Consider the following 17,793-nt stretch of genomic DNA (forward strand, 5'->3'; position numbering starts at 1 on the left):
TTCTTACGAAATGTATATAAATGTATATAGTAAGGCGAAATGGAAAAAAACTATTCGCTTACTCCTAATCTTACGCCTTACTCCACCGATATTACTCCCATTGTAGACGACGCTTAAATCTCATTGTAGACGCCGCATAATGCAACTTTCTAGGACGCTATTCTAAAGGGTCGTCTATAATGGCCGTAGCATAAAGGCTGGTTTATAGAGGCCGTAACTGTTAACTTATGCCGGAACCGATAAAGTTCAATATTGGAATTTCAATGCTGAAAGCATGAACAAAAGCATTGAAATTCCAATATTGAACTTTACCGGTTCCGGCATAAGTTAACAGTTACGGCCTCTATAAACCAGCCTTAAGGTTGTAAGGCCGTAGTCGTAAGAAATTGACCAATCCCAGTTGATTATTCTCCTGAACTTCAACTGGGATTGGTCAATTTCTTACGACTACGGCCTTACAACCTTATGCTACGGCCATTGTAGACGACGCTTAAGACGCTTAAGACGCTTAGAAGCAAACTTCCACCTTCCACTAATTTACTACCTGTGTTTACTACAATCAGTTACAATGCTACAATAATTACGCCGAATCTTTAATGTCAAAACAGTGTGCTTTCGTAATTCTATGATATCAAATTATTTTCAGTAAGTTTTATTCTATGATAAAATATTCTACTCATGTAAAATGAAAAATGATTTACTATATTTTTATTTTGTAATCATATTTTAAAACTTATTATCTAAAAAAAAAATTTAACAATCTTATTGCAGATGGAAACACCAAATAATGCGACTATATCTACTAACAATAAGATCCCCGAGGAAAGTGTAACTGTATGTATTTTTTGTAAAAACTAAGATATATTTTTTCTTATAATAATTTAAGATTGTTAGCATTCTTCTTTTCTATGATTGTGTGTCAAATAAAAAATTAATTAATTTTTGATTGTCAGACAAAACTAACTTCCATTACTAACTTTCACAATATCATGCCACTTGCTTTAAAGTTTTATACTAATATGGCCATGCATTTGTAAATCCATTTGCAATTTCGTTACACACAGTGTCATGAGGATATCAAAGGCTATGTAGAGCCTAGATTTGAATGTTCCATTTGTCTATCATGGTTACAAGACCCAGTTTTAACATCCTGCGGACATAAATTCTGTTCTGGGTGCATTCGTAATTGGCTTGAGTAAGTTGTATTTTATTTCAAAATCATTTATATATCAAGATCATTTCATTATTGCTTATAAGTTAATTGTTTATGTAAATTATCAGGAAAGGGGGTGTTTGTCCAGTCGATAATCAACCCTTAAAATCTGAAAATCTCTTTAGAGATCTTTATACTAGTAGAGAGATATCTGAGAAACGTACAACTTGTCCTTATCAGCAATTTGGTTGTCAAGTAGAATTATCTCCTGTGGATGTAGAAGCGCATATTAGTCAATGCACTTATAGAACAAATCTTCCAGAATCCCAAGGTATTTCATATAAAGTCAAAGATATAAATTGTTCCAATTTTCTTTTAATGTATCTTATAATTGTTCAGCAGTACAAAATACCAATAATGCAATGTCTGCGGAATCAAAATTATGGGATCCAACTCCAAAGAATGGGACACAGGTTACAGATAGGGAACCTTCTCCCGATTGGCAACAATTACTCAAGTATTCTAAATATAATTATATATAAAAATATGTTTTTTCATATTATATTAAAATATGTAAATTGTAAACTTTACTTTCAGAAATCTGTATGAAAGGATAGTAGTTTTGCAACAGGAAAATCGGGAACTTTCTATAACGGTATCTAATCAGAAAAATCAACTTGCAACTATGTGTTTACGAAATTGTAATGGAGTTTACATATGGAGATTAAAATCCTTTCAAGAGAAACTCACAGCAATGATCAACGATCCATTAAAAATGTTTTACAGTCCGGGTTTTTACACGAATCTGAACGGATATAAGATCTGCGCTAGAATTAATATATCCTCTAAAAATTCAGATTATCTATCTTTGCTTTTGCATATTATGAAATCAGAAAATGATGATGCTTTAGATTGGCCATTTAATGGTACAATGTGTTTTATATTAGTACACCCACAAGATTCGAAGAAAAATATACGCGAAATGACATTATCGAGACCAAATCTCGAAGCGTTTCGAAAACCCACGTGCAATTTGAACAAACGTAGCTTCGGTTATATGGAATTTGTACGCGTATGCGACATATCCAATTTTCTGCAAAATGATAGTCTAATTTTTAGAATAGAAGTCTGCGCGAACAATTTAAGATACTTCTAATATGAGTATATATATTTTTTGCTAGGTTTAATCATAATATTAATGCTAAACTATTATAAATTAAAACGAAGAATAATTATATTTTAATATTTTAATCATTTAATTAATTTAAAATTTAATATTAAAAAAATGCGAGATTCTATAAATAAAAATTATTTATAAAAAAATGGGAAAGAGCCAATTAAAGCCTAAACACAGTAACTTGTTTTACATATGTAAAGGTGCGACAAAAAACAAGGACACACTGATCGATTTTAATTATTAATTTTCACACATTACGGTACATGTGTGCATGCGTTTTAATAAATTTGAGCATGCATTTTAATAAAATAAATTTGTTTTTAAGGATTAATGTATTTCGCCGACATAAGCCCGTTTTATTTAAGTATTATTCACACAGCACGAATGATAATTTGTTGACTGATAATTGACATTTTTTGTAGTTAGTTTAATTTCTGAACTGACTTATTTTAAAATAATTTATTTAATAATCTGAATCTGTTGTGATTCAGAATATTAAACAGATTATTTGAAATTAAATGGATAGATGGGAAATAACCCATTTATTGTGTATATTAAAATATTGCTATTTGTATTTATATATTTTTATAAGTTTTCGAAGATATTCATCTATCAAAAACGAAAAAAGTAATATTTTAATAATATTATCGGGATATTACTGAAATCTTTCAGTAAAATATTGGATTTGAAATAATTACGGACATTGAAACATTGCAGAAATATTGTACAAATGGTTGTGAAATATTTCTGTAATATTGTTAATATTTCAAATGGAATATTGCAATGTTTCGAAAATATTACACAACGAATCAGTAATATAGATAATAGATATTAAATTGACTTATATAATTTTCTAGATCGATTTATTGGCTGTTAGTCGATTATAAAAATTGACATTCAATCTAAATTTGAAGTAGACTTTAGACTTTCTTCTATCAATGACAGTCAACTAACAATCGACTTGGTGCTGTTTAGGTATTTTTATCATTTATTTATTTTATTTTCAAATTATGTTTGTATTTTTTGTTATCCATAACATCGTCCTTTATGTTATTTGTACCGACCAGCATTTTCTGCATTTTTGTTCATTTAATTCGATTTAACATTTATGTTATCATATGTTACTATTGAAGATTCATAAGAAATCAAAAAGTTTAGGTTACATTGTATACGCTTTTTAGCATATTAAAGATTATTATCATGCACCACTTATTGCATCCAAGCTTTAATTAGCTCTCTCTTTTTTAATTAAAAATATATAATTGTTGAGTTGATAACTAGAATTTATATATATGTGTGTGTGTGTGTGTGTGTGTGTGTGTGTGTGTGTGTGTGTGTGTGTCTCAGCAAACATGATAACGTCTAAAGACGACTTAATAACGTTTTAATAACGCATAATACATCATTAATACGTCATTAAGACGTTTTTAGACGTCATCATGTTTGCTGGGGTATATTTTGTAAGTTTTTACATCAAATTTCATAAGTATATTGATTGTAACAAATTCGAGGAAGCCAGAAAATTCAGATTGACAATTATCAAGATTTTAAATGTTACAAATATTTGCAAAAAATGATTGTATTTTTAAAGTTTTTAAAATTTGATGAAATCTTACTAAATATGCTACGTAACCCAGTGAGAAAGCTAATATCAATTCGATGTCGAATCGATATCAATACCATCAGAATATATCAATGTGCCACATAGAATGCAAACATCAACGAATTTTTAAATTTCGATCTTTTCTCGATATATGTCTGTAAGATTTATATTTTAAAATATAATTAAGAGTCGCTTCAAACATTTTTTTACTCGAATTTATAAATATTTTTGAACGTAACTAAGCTAATTTTTCAAAAATTGTTATAATTAGTACTAAAGCTTGTATTAGTACTAAAGCTTGCTCAATTATATTTTAAAATATAAATCTTACAGAGATATATCGAGAAAAGATCGAAATTTGAAAATTCGTTGATGTTTGCATTTTATGTGGCATATTGATATATTCTGACGGTATTGATATCGATTCGACATCGAATTGATATTAGCTTTCTCACTGGGAATAAGTTAAAAACGCACTGGATTCTTAGTGAAACTCTATCCGTCCATCATGATTAATAAAATTTTTCTTTTCTTAAATATATCTTATCATGTTTAACAATTTGTTAAATGCATACATATATTAAAATTCTTTTATTTATGCATGTGCGCACACACATACACACATGCATAAAATATACATACATATATATTTATCTACTAAATATATTTTATATTTTATCTACTAAACACACAATACCATAGAAAAGAATAATAAAAAATGCTAGAAGACAAGAATGTGTAATTTTTATTTAATAATTAGAGATTTGGCTCAAGTAATCAAAAAATTAAAAAGAAAATGGCATAAGAGCCAACGCGCGGTAGTTGGAGCGCAGAGAAGCAACAACACTTCTTTCTTTTTTCAGTATTAGTTTATTAAAAAACACATTATAATAACAAAAAACGTACGTTTCGGATCATCTTTTGATCCTTCTTCAGCGCGATGTTAACAATATATGTTACAGATAGTGACGCGTTACATTGAACGAATTTGTTCTCGATGCGTAGGTGACGCTAAATTACGTCCCGCGGAGGTCTAGTAAGCGCTCTGCTTCCAATAGTCAATTAAATATACTATAGTTATGCTATGCGACGTCACAGCAGATCAGATTCCGCGCTTTTTACAATTAATAATATAGTATACCGCTGTGCGCCTCATGTCGGTTCGAGATTCAATGTCATTGTTCGTCATTGAATCTCGAACCGACATGAGGCGCACAGCGGTATACTATATTATTAATTGTAAAAAGCGCGGAATCTGATCTGCTGTGACGTCGCATAGCATAACTATAGTATATTTAATTGACTATTGGAAGCAGAGCGCTTACTAGACCTCCGCGGGACGTAATTTAGCGTCACCTACGCGTCGAGAACAAATTCGTTCAATGTAACGCGTCACTATCTGTAACATATATTGCTAACATCGCGCTGAAGAAGGATCAAAAGATGATCCGAAACGTACGTTTTTTGTTATTATAATGTGTTTTTTAATAAACTAATACTGAAAAAAGAAAGAAGTGTTGTTGCTTCTCTGCGCTCCAACTACCGCGCGTTGGCTCTTATGCCATTTTCTTTTTAATTTTGTGTAATTTTTAGTTTTATAATGAATTTATTTAAAAAATCACAGAAATATCATGTAAATTATTATCTCTTTTTTTTTCGTTTTCTATGTCACTCATACAAAATAGAAATATGAAAATTGATAAAATACCAAAATAAATTTTTAGCAATATTGAGTCCATTCATATGATATGAAATATAGTTGATGAATTTAGTGGCATCATTACTTAATTAAATATTTGCATACAATACGTTTATAAAATTTTGTTAAAGCCTATTGTATGCCATTGTCACAATAATCTGTATTACACAAAAAGTGGAATATTGGAACATGTCAAGATTACTTTCTATTTAGAAAGTCAGGAAAATTAATGTAAGATCGTGATATTTGCAGTTATCTGACCAGTTTATTAATAAACGTTAAGAAATATAAACGAAGAATGGATATAAATATTATACGTTACGTTTTTATTGCATCTGCATCGATTATAGTGTTATGTGGATTACTATCTAAGTATATACATGCTTATTTACCTCTAACGATAACAGATATTCACTATAGCAAGTATGTTACTGCAACGACGCATAATACGATATTAATGTGTCTAACAAATATTAATGTGCCTAAAAAGTAAGTGCTTGAAAAGTAAAATATCATAAAGATAATTCAGATAGTTACTATATAATTCCTCTCTCTCTTTCTCTCTCTCTCTCTCCCCCCTCTCTTTCTCTCTGCCCCCTTTTTCTCATTGTATAATATTTAATAATAAATTATATTGTTAAAAATATTTTTTGAAAAAGTATTAGAATAAATTAAAGAAATATGTACACGCATATATTTTATATGAAATGTACTTATATACAAATAATCTATACAAATGTTTTTAACAAAGTATACTTATATATATACAATAATATACTTTATAATAAATAAATAGCAATTATCTTTAAATTTTCTTTTAGATGGTTTAAACATTTTTATATTTTTTCTGGACCAACATCGACTCTTACACTTTGTTTAATTGCTTATAAATACCTGTTTAATGGGAATATACCTGAAATTGTATTTACATTATTGGATATGTTATTAGGAGCATCCAGAAAACCTTTAAGTATGTCTTTCTTTTATCATATACATTATATTATTAATTATTTCAAAATTTATGTGTATGTGTATATATGTGTACACACAAACACGTGTGTGTGTGTGTGTGTATGTAACTATAGAGTTGATTATTCTTTTAGTACCAGCAGAAAATGTAATTCTAGCCATCATTATATTAAATATACAATGTTGGAAAAGAGCTTACGAGACATTTTATGTTAGTGTGTTTAGCGATCAAAAAATGAATTTGGGCACTTATCTCATTGGCTTTATACATTATGCAGGAATATTCCTGTGTGTTATAGGCGAATCTAAAGGATTTGTTAGAGGTATATTTTTGAAAATTTGCAATTATACTATCTTTTGTTACGATTTATACATATTGTTTTAATTGCAGATTCGCACGCAAGTTTACTCTTCCGCAAATTAACAATTATAGAATTAATCTGTATGCTTACATGTTTATGGTCATCATATGTACAACTTAAAAGTAATTTTATTCTTGCGGGATTACGTAAGAATCAACATGGCGATGTTGTAACTAAAGAGCACAAGATACCATTTGGTGGATTATTCGAATATACATCAAATCCATTGCAATTTACAGAAATAATTATATATATAATGTTATCCGTGATTCTTTGGCAAGCTTCTACATTCCACTACATCACTATTTGGGTTATAATAAACCAGGTAGGAAAACTAGCTTTATGTATTTTTTTCTTTCCTTAATGGAAGCTAATAGAAATAATTTTTTTTTTTAGTTGGAATGTGCAATTTTGTCTCATGAGTGGTATCATAAAACTTTCAAAAATTATCCAAAAGAAAGGAAGATTTTAATTCCTTATATCTGGTAGGAGAAGAGAAACTAAGCATTTATATTATTTCCTGAAGACAACATGTCAATTCATAAGTGATATATATATACTCACACATACACACACACACACATCATATTATATGTTAGTAAATAGTATGCACACTAAATTAAAAGGTTCAATAAATTTTCATCACTGTATTAGTTAATACATATTTAAATAAATACTGCATTAGTTATTACATATTTAATTAAATACATATTTAAATACATAATGGTGCTTATTTCATTAAAGAACAATAGTATTAAATATGAATTTTTTTACATTACATACAATCATATAATCAAGATATTAATGCAACATTTATAACAATATATAATTTTTTACCCTTTATTTGTGTAAAATCTTCTTAATTTTCTTGATATTTCATACCAAATGTTTCGCATAATTATTTATAATGACAAATGTATGAAAATGTTTTTTCGATACGTATCTAGTTACTTGAACAATAAACTGAAACAGACAAATTATTCTTCCCTGGGATACAAATGTAACAAAAATTCTTATAATAATTCAAACATGAAGCATGATGATATTGATATCTTTTTTCAATATCTCCAACAATATCACCATGCTCCATCATAAAATATTATTAATGTATTAATTTATATTCTGATAAAGTATTTTTTACATACATACCTATATGGATAGCCTTGTGCTTTATTCCTAAATATTGATAAGAGAAGACTGAAGAAAATTGCGACCAATCCCAAACCTATCACAGCAAATATCCTGCGCTTTTTAACATCACCTTTACGAGCTGCAGCCTCAGTCATTAGAATCATTCCTAACACTACTGCTCCATCTTTTCATATACAATTAAGGTCCACATTATAATATAAAGTAAAAATTTAATTTTCTTTATATAGATCTTCTAAATTAAGTAATTTCTGAGATTTAGGGAAAAGGATACTTATAACCATAACAATATAGGTCTCCAATACAAACTGTCCTTGAGAGGATCCATGAATATAAGCTACATTTCCATTTGGTGACTTGTGAATAAAAGGTGGACCTCTAATATGATTCCACATTTGTCCAGATGTCATAGTTAAACTGAAGAACTAAAAATGCAAAATCAAGATTATTTGTTTGAAAAATAACAAAAGATATATACATACACACACATATATACATATATATACATAAATGTGTGTGTGTGTGTGTGTGTGTATATATACACCTACCAAAGCACCAAGTCCCCAAATGGTTTTGTTATAAATAAAGTCCAAGTTGTTACGTCTAAGATATAGGAAACCTCCTATGAGAACTAGCAACATTACTACTGCTACTGTGCCAGAGTAATTTGGTGGTCTAAATACCCTGATCTATAATTAATAATAAAACATTATTACAAAATTAAGTAAAATAAATATTATGACAAATATCAGCATTATTTCAATGCAATGTGACATGTCAGAAGAACTGTAACAGAATTACCTGAATATCTGTGCGTTCACCAATCCATTTCGCTATCGCTTCTGCAGCAAATCCTACTCTCTGGATATCCATAGTATCAGCAACCTTTGGTTTCCCTTTGGGTGGAAAATGCATATACACCGGCGCAGTGTTTAGTCTCATCTATAATATATTCTGCATTAATAATATCCTCCTACATTATTGTAAATAATATTTTTTGCTTACTAATTGAAACACATCTGATCCTTCGTCAAAGTCAATAGAGACGAAGAATAACTTATTGGAATATACTTGAGAATATCGGAATGAATTGGCTACTATTGTAAATTCATCATTAGCATGTCTAAAATTAAGATAAAATCAATTATTTAGTAATATCCAGTCGCTCTAGCATATTCATGTCAGTTTACCTGCAAATCTGACATTGCCTCTGAGGTGCCATGGCAGTAAACATAACTATGATAGAATAATTTCTCGGAGTGGCTTTAATATACTGCTTAAATTTGGGCCCATTAAATTTCAATACTGATCTCTTCATAGCCATTTCCATCAATTGTTGCACACGTTCCGTCAAGGAGGAACCTTGATTCTGTGAAAGAAGAAAAAGTTAACATTTCAGAAACACATGGAATCTTGATTTGCAAATAACAATGAATAAAACATATCAAGGAACTCTCACGTTTTTCGTTCTATACTGACAGGTGACATAGCCTAAGCTCAAAACAAATAGAACCAGGAATGTAACATAAAGTTTATATTTCATCGTGAACCGAGGATTAATATGCCACGAAATTTACAACTGGAAACGAGACGTCTCCTCTATACCGGCGACCACGACACGCATCAGCCAGTGTTAGCAACCATTGGTAATCGCATGCGATATCATGCGAAGCCTTATTGGTCCATCGAATACAACGTGGCATTTAATGTTTCCGCGTGTTCGTTTTCCTTTAACAGTGTTTAGACTTGTGATATATTTTCGTTTATAATTGTTAAAGGGCGTAAAAAGTAAACAGATATTCTTATTTCGCTTCCACTTTACATGAAATCTTTCCAATTTAGAGTTTATAGTATTTGTAAGAAGGAAATAAAAGAGAGAAAAAAAACAAGAAAAAAGGACATTGCAAGAAAATGTACAGTGCAGAGCCTTAATTCTAGTAATAATATATAATGAATAATAATTATACAATAATCTCTCTAATAATTTATCTAACAATAGCATATTTTAGAAGACGTAGTGCAATTTGCACGTGCCAAGTGCAAGCGACAATGGGATGATGCAAACAAGTAGATCCGCCGCCTGATTGGTCGCTTGCGCGACGGGCATACGACTTGTGCGACGAATCGCCATCATCCTCGCGGTCGCGTAACCGTCATTTTAAATTGAATATAACCGATGCGACAAGTCGCATCAAGGGTCCTGGAAGCGAGCAGTATTCGGCGCGTTCGAGAGCGGTTCGCATCTTGTTCCTCGCATAAGCGGGGTGCGTGACGCAGAGGGCCATCAACGGTGAAGAAAAAAAAAAACGTTGATCGGTGCCAACGGCCGTTGCCTCTTATCGTATGCGGTGACAATCTCGCAGAACGAATTTGGATTGTCGATTAAAGAAGAAACGCACAATAAGACGATATGTCTTTCTCTAAGGCAAGGATACAGCGGTTCAACGAACTTGGAAGTAAGTTGTTCGTTATAACAAGTAACAAAGACTTGTTGCTTCGACAGTGTGTGGCTTGATTAATTCTGTTCTCAGCGAGATTCCTTATTTTTATATGTATAAAATGATGGAATTTTATGGAATTCTTTTTGATTGCTCGCGATTTTCGAACGCCCTAAAATATATAATGCATGTAATACACCTTGACGGTTTTTTCTTGAACGTGTTCTTGTGATATATGTAATAATGTAGATATATATTGTGGTTTTCAACTCTTGCAAAATTTTGTTTTAAATTTTGTTTTAAATATTGATAGAATACAGTTTCACTGTACGATTTTTATTGGATGAAATATCTAATCGATATGTTTATGCACAAATTATTTGATAAGATAAACATTTTTTTATTGCAATTACTTTAAAATGAGCTCAAAATTTCATGAAATTTGTGTTTATAATATATCTTAATATATTTTACATTTTAATTGTGTTAATGTATAATGTCGGACATGTGTGTGTGTGTGGCGGGAAAACTGTCGAGAAAACGAGAGAAAAGGGAGAGAGAGGAGAGAGAGACTCATATATGCATATTATATGAAACATGAAACTTGAATAGATAAATTGTTTATATTATACTTTGTATTATATGTATATGTATGTACATACATTTATTACATTAAGTTCGATAATTTTCAAGTTTTTTTATTACAAATTAACATTCCAACGCGAAATTGATATTATTATGATTGTATTGCATTATTCTGCATATTTAATAAAAATTAAAAAAATTATATTTTATGTATAAAAGATGAAGAAATTAAAAAAAAAATATTTGTTAAAATATTTATAAAGAATTCATTTGTATGTCATTTTTTTACATGTATGTATAGTTATATGTACTTATTCATTTTGTATTTTTCCATATAAAATACATTCATAAAATAAGTTACAGTTTTGTACATATATTAATAATTTTCTCTTCATTATATATATAAAATATAATTTATATATATTAAATAAAAAATTATTGTATTATTTTAACAATATAAAAAACAAATACAAATTTCTGTTACATATGATACATATCATATTTAATATTTATTTTTTTTAATACTTTATATATCGTTGTGTCTCTTTCGATCTCGGGATTTTTAAATTTCATATATTGATCTCTGTAAAGAGAATGCGCGCCAGACAATAAAAGAAGATGTTTTATCACGTAGGACACGATGGGGTGATGGGGTGGGAACGTTGTCGACTACACCTGGTTATTTTACGACCCCATAGAGATCCCATGTATCCCTCGCATTTAGAACAGCTGTCTTTCCCATTTGCGCCTGTTTCTCCCCATGCGCGCCAAAAGGAAGTCTATTTAACCGCGTCTTTCCTCTCTTTTGTCCTTGCGTTGCGCGGGGTTGCATGATATTACAATACTATTACTTACAAGAAATTCTTATAAATCTGCCAAATTTGAATTACATATATATCTCAAAAATAACTAGAAATTGAAATAAATAAAAATTCATCCACTCTATTATTGATGAATGAATCTTCTGTATTTTCTATTAATCTTCTATCTTGATAGTTCTAATTCTCTTGCACATGCACAATAAGAAGTTAAATCATTATAGAGATAATATATAATTTCTTTTAAACCGTTAAAATGTTGACTTGGTAACCAAATATGTACATGTAAATTATATCGGCAGATTAATAATGATAATATTAATATTTACAACACTAAGAAAATAATTATTTGGATAGATTTTACATTAGTATTATTTTATATATATTATTCACAAAGTATGTTACAATTAAAATATATTACAATTTTACAGGCGAAGCACCTCCGCCGGGCGCTTACGATCCGAAATTCGATAATAAAGTAAAAGGATCTGTTATCGAAAAATCTGATAGATTTTTAGATGTTAGAAGCACAAGCAGTGCGGAATATAATGCTTCGAGTGTATCAGGAAAGAGTAACACAACCACGTCTTCTCTTTTTCGAATAGTAAGATTTATTGTAAATTTTGTGATTGATTGAATTGTAAAACTTTATTTATAGAAATAAGAATGAAATAGAAATAGTGTATGATATAGAATGAAAAACTAGAGAGAGAAATAACTGTGTATATTGTTATTAATTAATATATATGTTTCTTTTTAAATATAGTTTTTGGTTTTTGATTAACTGATGTCATAACTCAAAGTATATTTGAACAAAAAAATATATTATTTTTTTACAGAGATATTACTATATTAAAATATATTACTGAACTTGGATACATTATGTACATAAATATTAATTATAATGATATTTTTATATAGCCTCAGTTGCCGCGGAAACGATTGATCACGAAACCAATAGAATCTAAGACAAAAAATGGACAAACAATTTTAATTAAAAATCAAAATATGAAATATGAATCCAATCAACAACTTGCGGATCTTCGAGTAGAATGTTTGAATAAAGACAAAACCATACAAGAACATGAGAAGCACATAGAAGAAATGAAGGAAGATATGCGAAAATTAGAAGCCGAAATAGAAAAGCTACACAAAAAACAAAATGAAATGGAAATGCAGCATACGGAAGATATAGAAGCAATGGTTAATATAATATTCCAAATTAAAAAAATTATTTATTATTTACCAATATGAATATTGTTATGCTTTTTAATTTGCAGGCTAAGTTGCAACAGGAAATAATAAACAATCATGATGATAAACATCAAACAGAAGTGCAATTGCTTCGCTCTCAATTATTAGAAGCATCCGAAGAAAAAGAACGAGAGATCTCAACACGAAAGACAATGGAAACAGAACTCAGAAATCGTGCAACGGAACTATCAAGAAGAATAATAGCATTAGAAGCTGAATTGTGTGCCAAAAAAAAAGAAAATAAAACAACGGTAAATCAGATTATTTTATTCTATGAAATATGATATATAAATTGCTATATTAAAATTTATATTTTAAATTATATTTCTTTTTCAATAGATTGAAACTCTTGAAACGCGCATTGAAGAACTACTAAATACGTTAAAAACAATAAAACATGATCATGATATCGAAATTGGATTATTGCAAAAAGAAAAAAGTCAACTCGATGTTTGTACAATGGATTTGACTCAAGAACGATCTAATCTTGAATCTAAATTGGAAATAAAACAAAATATTATTTTGGAACTTCAAGCTCAGTTGTCTGCTCTGCAGTGTGAATTAGATGAACTTAAAACAGAATACGAGAAACTTGCCGATGATTCCATTAAACGAATTTCCGATCTCACTGACAAACACGAAAAAGAAATTCAACATCTGAAAAATGACTTCCTGAAAGAAAAGGAGAAATTATTAACAGAAAATGAAATTTATAAGACATGTGAATCGGAAGCAACAGCGAAAGCAAATGAAATGGAAGAAACAAATTCTTTTCTTATCAAGGAATTAAAGGATATTCAAAGACTTTATAAAGATGTATATATCTTCTGTGTATAGACATATAAATGCTATATAAACTTATTTTAATTATATAATTTTAATTTAATTTTCTGATTTATTTTAGGTCAGCCAACGATTGCAACAGGCTCAAACTGAATTGGAGCTCTCAAATGAGAAACATGTTATTATGGTAGAAAAATATAAAAAGAATTTGAATGATGTGAAAAATGTGCATATTGAGGATAAGTTGCAATTAGAGCAATTGATAAAAGACACCAAAGAGGAATATTTGAAAAAACTAGAAAATGTACAGTGTGATATAAAAGTTTTTATTTTAATTAAATTGTAATAGATTTTTCTGTTTATGTTTAATAATTATACATTATTTTATATAATTTTAGATAACACTAATGAAGGATAAAGAATTAGATGAATTAAAACAAGCTACCACTAAAAGAATCGAAGAGGAAACTAAACGAATAATGAAACATGCTGAAGAAATAATAAAAAATGCAGAATCTGATAAAAGAAACGCGTTGATAGCATGTCGTACCGAAAGCAAGGAACAAGTGAAAAAAGTGATTGTTGAATGCGACGCGAAAGTAAGCGGACTACACGTGCGTAAAATATCAAACATCACTGATTAATTGCTTATTGTCTTGTAGTACTCGTGTGAAATCCAATTCTTTATTTCAGACATTGTAATTTATGTAAATGATATGTGAACTCTTTGTAGATGCTTGTCTGTAGATGTTGTCTTTAGTTTCTTGTGATGTTTGAGAAAATTTTTGTTATAATGGAGTAATAGATCTTCATGAATATTAAAGTAAAATTTCTGTATTTAGGTCAATGCCATGATGAAAGAGGCACAAAACACTGTGGAAGATGAAATGCGACTTACTAATAATAGATACAAAGCATGTTTGGCTCGCATGGAAATGGAGCATGTTGTATTAGATGAGAAACTTTCACAGAAAGATGCTGAAATCGCTAAGCTCTCCGCAACACTTGAGGAACTTAGAATGTCTATAGAAACTCAGGTGGCTATGCGTTACAATTGCTGACATTGTGTATAATATATTGCTGTTTACAATATAATTATAATAAATTATGATTTTTAGGAAAGTTTTAGTCAAAGTTTGCAAATTGAGTTAGATAGAGCAGAAACCGAATTGGCGGAGAAAAAGGAAGAATTAAGAGCTTTAAAGGATCACATCAGAACAGAAGGGGCTGAAATGGTTGCTAGGAAAAAAAGGTTGATATTGACAAATTTCATTTTTTATAATATTTAATCTCTAATTTATTTCATTTTAATAAACAATTAGTATAAATTGATTACTTTAAACACTTTATATAAACGTTTAGGTTCGAAGTAATAATGGCTGAAAATGAAGCATCTGTTACCGCGCTTGCTAAACGTTTGGCACAGAGTAATGCTGAAGTGGAAAAACTACAAGGTGAATTGAAACATAATGAAGATAGCATACGTGAATACAGAGATCTGCTTAGTGCGATGCGTAGTAGCTCACAATTGGCAGATGAACAGATTCATACTGTCATGGAAGAATTAGATACTCATAGAGAGCTGGTAGATAAACATCAGACTAATAATTTAGCTCAGTTTGAATCAATAAAATCTATTCTTGAAACACAAATTGAGGACCTGAAACTAAAAGCAACAACAGAAGTTTCAAGACTTCAAAATGATCTTGAGCAGAAGTCTTTACAAAATGATGAGGTAATTGCACTTATTATTGCACTCATTCTACTGTACTCATTTTATACAATTTACAACACATTTTTTACAATTTACACTATTAAAATATTTTTAAATTCTTAATTTGAATTATCAAATTCTATTGTAGCTAAGGAAGCAACTTGATGAAATGAGTAAAAAACTTGATGACGTACAGAATCTATTACTTGGTTTCGAGGAAAAAATTGATGCTCAAGAGCTTGATATTTCACGACTGGAGTTAGCAAATAGCAAACTCTTAGAACAATTAAAGAGCAAAGAAAAAGAATTAGAAATAAGTAATCAATTATTTAAAGATCTAGTGACAATACGTGAAATAGCGGGAGAAATGGTAAGTTTGTCAAAATGATGAATCCTAGCTTAATGTGCATGTTATAAATTGTTATAAATTAATAATTATGTATTTGAAACATTTATAGACAAATTGTCGGATAGAAGAGCTCTCTCAAAAAGTGGAATGGTTTGAAACAAGAGAAAAAAATACAGAGGTAATAATTTTCTTTGAAAATAGCTAAAAAATGCGTTATGTTGAAATTAAATTTTATAAAAGAATAAAACATTGTTAAAGAATAAATTATTATGTTACAGGAAACGACATTATTATTAGGGCGAGAACAAATCAAATGGAAATTTTTAGAAAATATACTTACGCAACAGCTTCAAGAAGAAAAAATGCAACGCGAAGAGGCCGAAGAGTGAGTATAATTTAAATAATAATTTAATATAAAAGAATTTTTGATTACGAATTTAAAAAGTAATAAATAATAATGTATTTTATTCTGTACAGAAAAGTCAAGAAAATTATAGAATCAAACGCTCATCTCAAGAAGGATTATGAGGAAATTAGTGACAAGTATGCTGAAATGATCGGTCATCAGAATCCTAAACAAAGGATCAAACATGTTACTCATCTAAAAGAAAAGATTTATCATTTGGAACAGGTGCGTTCGGATAGGTTCTCTGTTGCGTTCGCATTTTTTATTACAATTTTCGCTGTTATTTATATATATTCTCTGCTTTAAAGTTACTACTATTTTTAATGGAATTACCGCTACAATATCATTAAACAAAACAACGCTTGTATGCAGAACAGCATCATTTGCACGTTTATCTAATCAGTAATGCAATAACATGTAACATTTAATTTTGGCAGGAAATATGAATGATGTATATATTCTAATATTATGTAAATAATATATCAATATTTTCTAGCTACATGTTTTATAGAGTTTTTTTATAGAAATAAATATTTTTATATTTAAGCAACTCTACATTGCGTTTTTATTTGTCCAATAGAGCGTATAATATTGAATTTATTGTAATTATAAATAAAAATGTATGTGTAGTATGTGTTGTTTGTATTTTTGTATATTTTGCTTCTGTTTTTTTCTGATTAAAGATCATGGTTTTTTTTTAGGAATTACGTGCCAAGAACAAATTAATCGAACAACAACAAAAAACTATAGAAAAGGTTAAAGCGGAAGAAAAACGATCTCATTGGAAAGGCAAGGAAAATGTAGGAATGATACATTCGACCCCCATTTCTTCACCACATAAGACATTGACGCCGTTAAGAAGTCGAAACGATTAATTTTAAACAATAATTCAATAGCTTGTTTTCTTAAATTATCAATTTAAATTATAAATGTTCAAAATGAGTTATGCTCGAAGTAATTTTCTGGGAACTAAAAAAATGTTTATCGCGAAGAATATTTATTATGTTAAAAAGAAAGAAATATGATTTCTCGAAAAAAAAGATATATTTTTTATAAATTATAAAATAATTGTTAATATCTCTCTACTGTTAATTTTACCATTATATGTTTCAAACTTGACATAAACATATTTCGATAATATATTTTATTATGTAAAACATGTAAAATATTTTTAATATATTTTATTTTTAATGATTTTTGTGTACGATTTTGTATGAATTGATGATTATTAATATAAAATATGTCACATAATTTGCTTCTCAAGCCTATTTTAATTTTATTTTTCATTAATAATTAAATTAGATTATTTACCACAATATACGTTATATATATAA

At 29.0% G+C, this 17,793-nt stretch overlaps 4 protein-coding genes across 9 annotated transcripts; 3 read left to right on the forward strand and 1 right to left on the reverse strand.

Annotated features, from left to right (window-relative positions):
• The first annotated feature begins 488 nt into the window (after positions 1 to 488).
• LOC145971492 (TNF receptor-associated factor 6) lies at positions 489 to 2,726 on the forward strand. 2 transcript variants are annotated; one of them, XM_083099208.1, is made up of 6 exons: positions 489 to 645; positions 772 to 834; positions 1,065 to 1,195; positions 1,282 to 1,484; positions 1,556 to 1,670; positions 1,751 to 2,726. In XM_083099208.1, the coding sequence occupies exons 2-6, from the start codon at positions 772 to 774 to the stop codon at positions 2,307 to 2,309; spliced, it is 1,071 nt and encodes a 356-aa protein (XP_082955334.1). In that variant the 5' UTR covers positions 489 to 645; the 3' UTR covers positions 2,310 to 2,726. The 2 variants fall into 2 exon arrangements, with proteins under 2 accessions (XP_082955334.1, XP_082955333.1); XM_083099207.1 differs by having other exon boundaries at positions 1,553 to 1,670; positions 1,751 to 2,724.
• Positions 2,727 to 3,084: 358 nt separating this feature from the next.
• On the forward strand, positions 3,085 to 8,107 carry LOC145971494 (polyprenal reductase-like). Of its 2 annotated transcripts, none has more exons than XM_083099211.1 (6): positions 3,085 to 3,305; positions 5,885 to 6,121; positions 6,454 to 6,602; positions 6,736 to 6,924; positions 6,993 to 7,288; positions 7,360 to 8,107. In XM_083099211.1, exons 2-6 carry the CDS (start codon positions 5,931 to 5,933, stop codon positions 7,450 to 7,452), a joined length of 918 nt encoding a protein of 305 aa, XP_082955337.1. In that variant the 5' UTR covers positions 3,085 to 3,305; positions 5,885 to 5,930; the 3' UTR covers positions 7,453 to 8,107. The 2 variants fall into 2 exon arrangements, with proteins under 2 accessions (XP_082955337.1, XP_082955336.1); XM_083099210.1 differs by lacking the exon at positions 3,085 to 3,305 and adding an exon at positions 5,126 to 5,388.
• Positions 5,878 to 9,956, reverse strand: Ostgamma (oligosaccharide transferase gamma subunit). The gene is made up of 8 exons (XM_083099209.1): positions 9,572 to 9,956; positions 9,303 to 9,481; positions 9,118 to 9,235; positions 8,914 to 9,054; positions 8,661 to 8,801; positions 8,387 to 8,537; positions 8,113 to 8,278; positions 5,878 to 7,926 (listed from the first exon to the last, which is right to left on the reverse strand). Exons 1-8 carry the CDS (start codon positions 9,653 to 9,655, stop codon positions 7,911 to 7,913), a joined length of 996 nt encoding a protein of 331 aa, XP_082955335.1. The 5' UTR covers positions 9,656 to 9,956; the 3' UTR covers positions 5,878 to 7,910.
• Positions 9,823 to 17,583, forward strand: LOC145971491 (uncharacterized). Of its 4 annotated transcripts, none has more exons than XM_083099202.1 (16): positions 9,823 to 10,049; positions 10,122 to 10,568; positions 12,385 to 12,557; positions 12,875 to 13,156; positions 13,234 to 13,458; positions 13,547 to 14,023; positions 14,112 to 14,294; positions 14,389 to 14,604; positions 14,833 to 15,027; positions 15,109 to 15,242; positions 15,353 to 15,725; positions 15,853 to 16,074; positions 16,163 to 16,231; positions 16,332 to 16,438; positions 16,531 to 16,684; positions 17,161 to 17,583. In XM_083099202.1, exons 2-16 carry the CDS (start codon positions 10,523 to 10,525, stop codon positions 17,332 to 17,334), a joined length of 3,030 nt encoding a protein of 1,009 aa, XP_082955328.1. In that variant the 5' UTR covers positions 9,823 to 10,049; positions 10,122 to 10,522; the 3' UTR covers positions 17,335 to 17,583. The 4 variants fall into 4 exon arrangements, with proteins under 4 accessions (XP_082955328.1, XP_082955330.1, XP_082955332.1 ...); XM_083099204.1 differs by having other exon boundaries at positions 9,823 to 10,025; XM_083099206.1 differs by having other exon boundaries at positions 9,825 to 10,049; positions 14,389 to 14,589; positions 17,161 to 17,581.
• The last annotated feature ends 210 nt before the right edge of the window (positions 17,584 to 17,793 follow it).

The sequence above is a fragment of the Camponotus vicinus genome, unplaced genomic scaffold (assembly GCF_025532165.1).
Source record: "Camponotus vicinus isolate PSW18456_S1 unplaced genomic scaffold, iyCamVici1.0 SCAF_5, whole genome shotgun sequence".
NCBI classification, from domain to species: Eukaryota; Metazoa; Arthropoda; class Insecta; order Hymenoptera; family Formicidae; genus Camponotus; species Camponotus vicinus.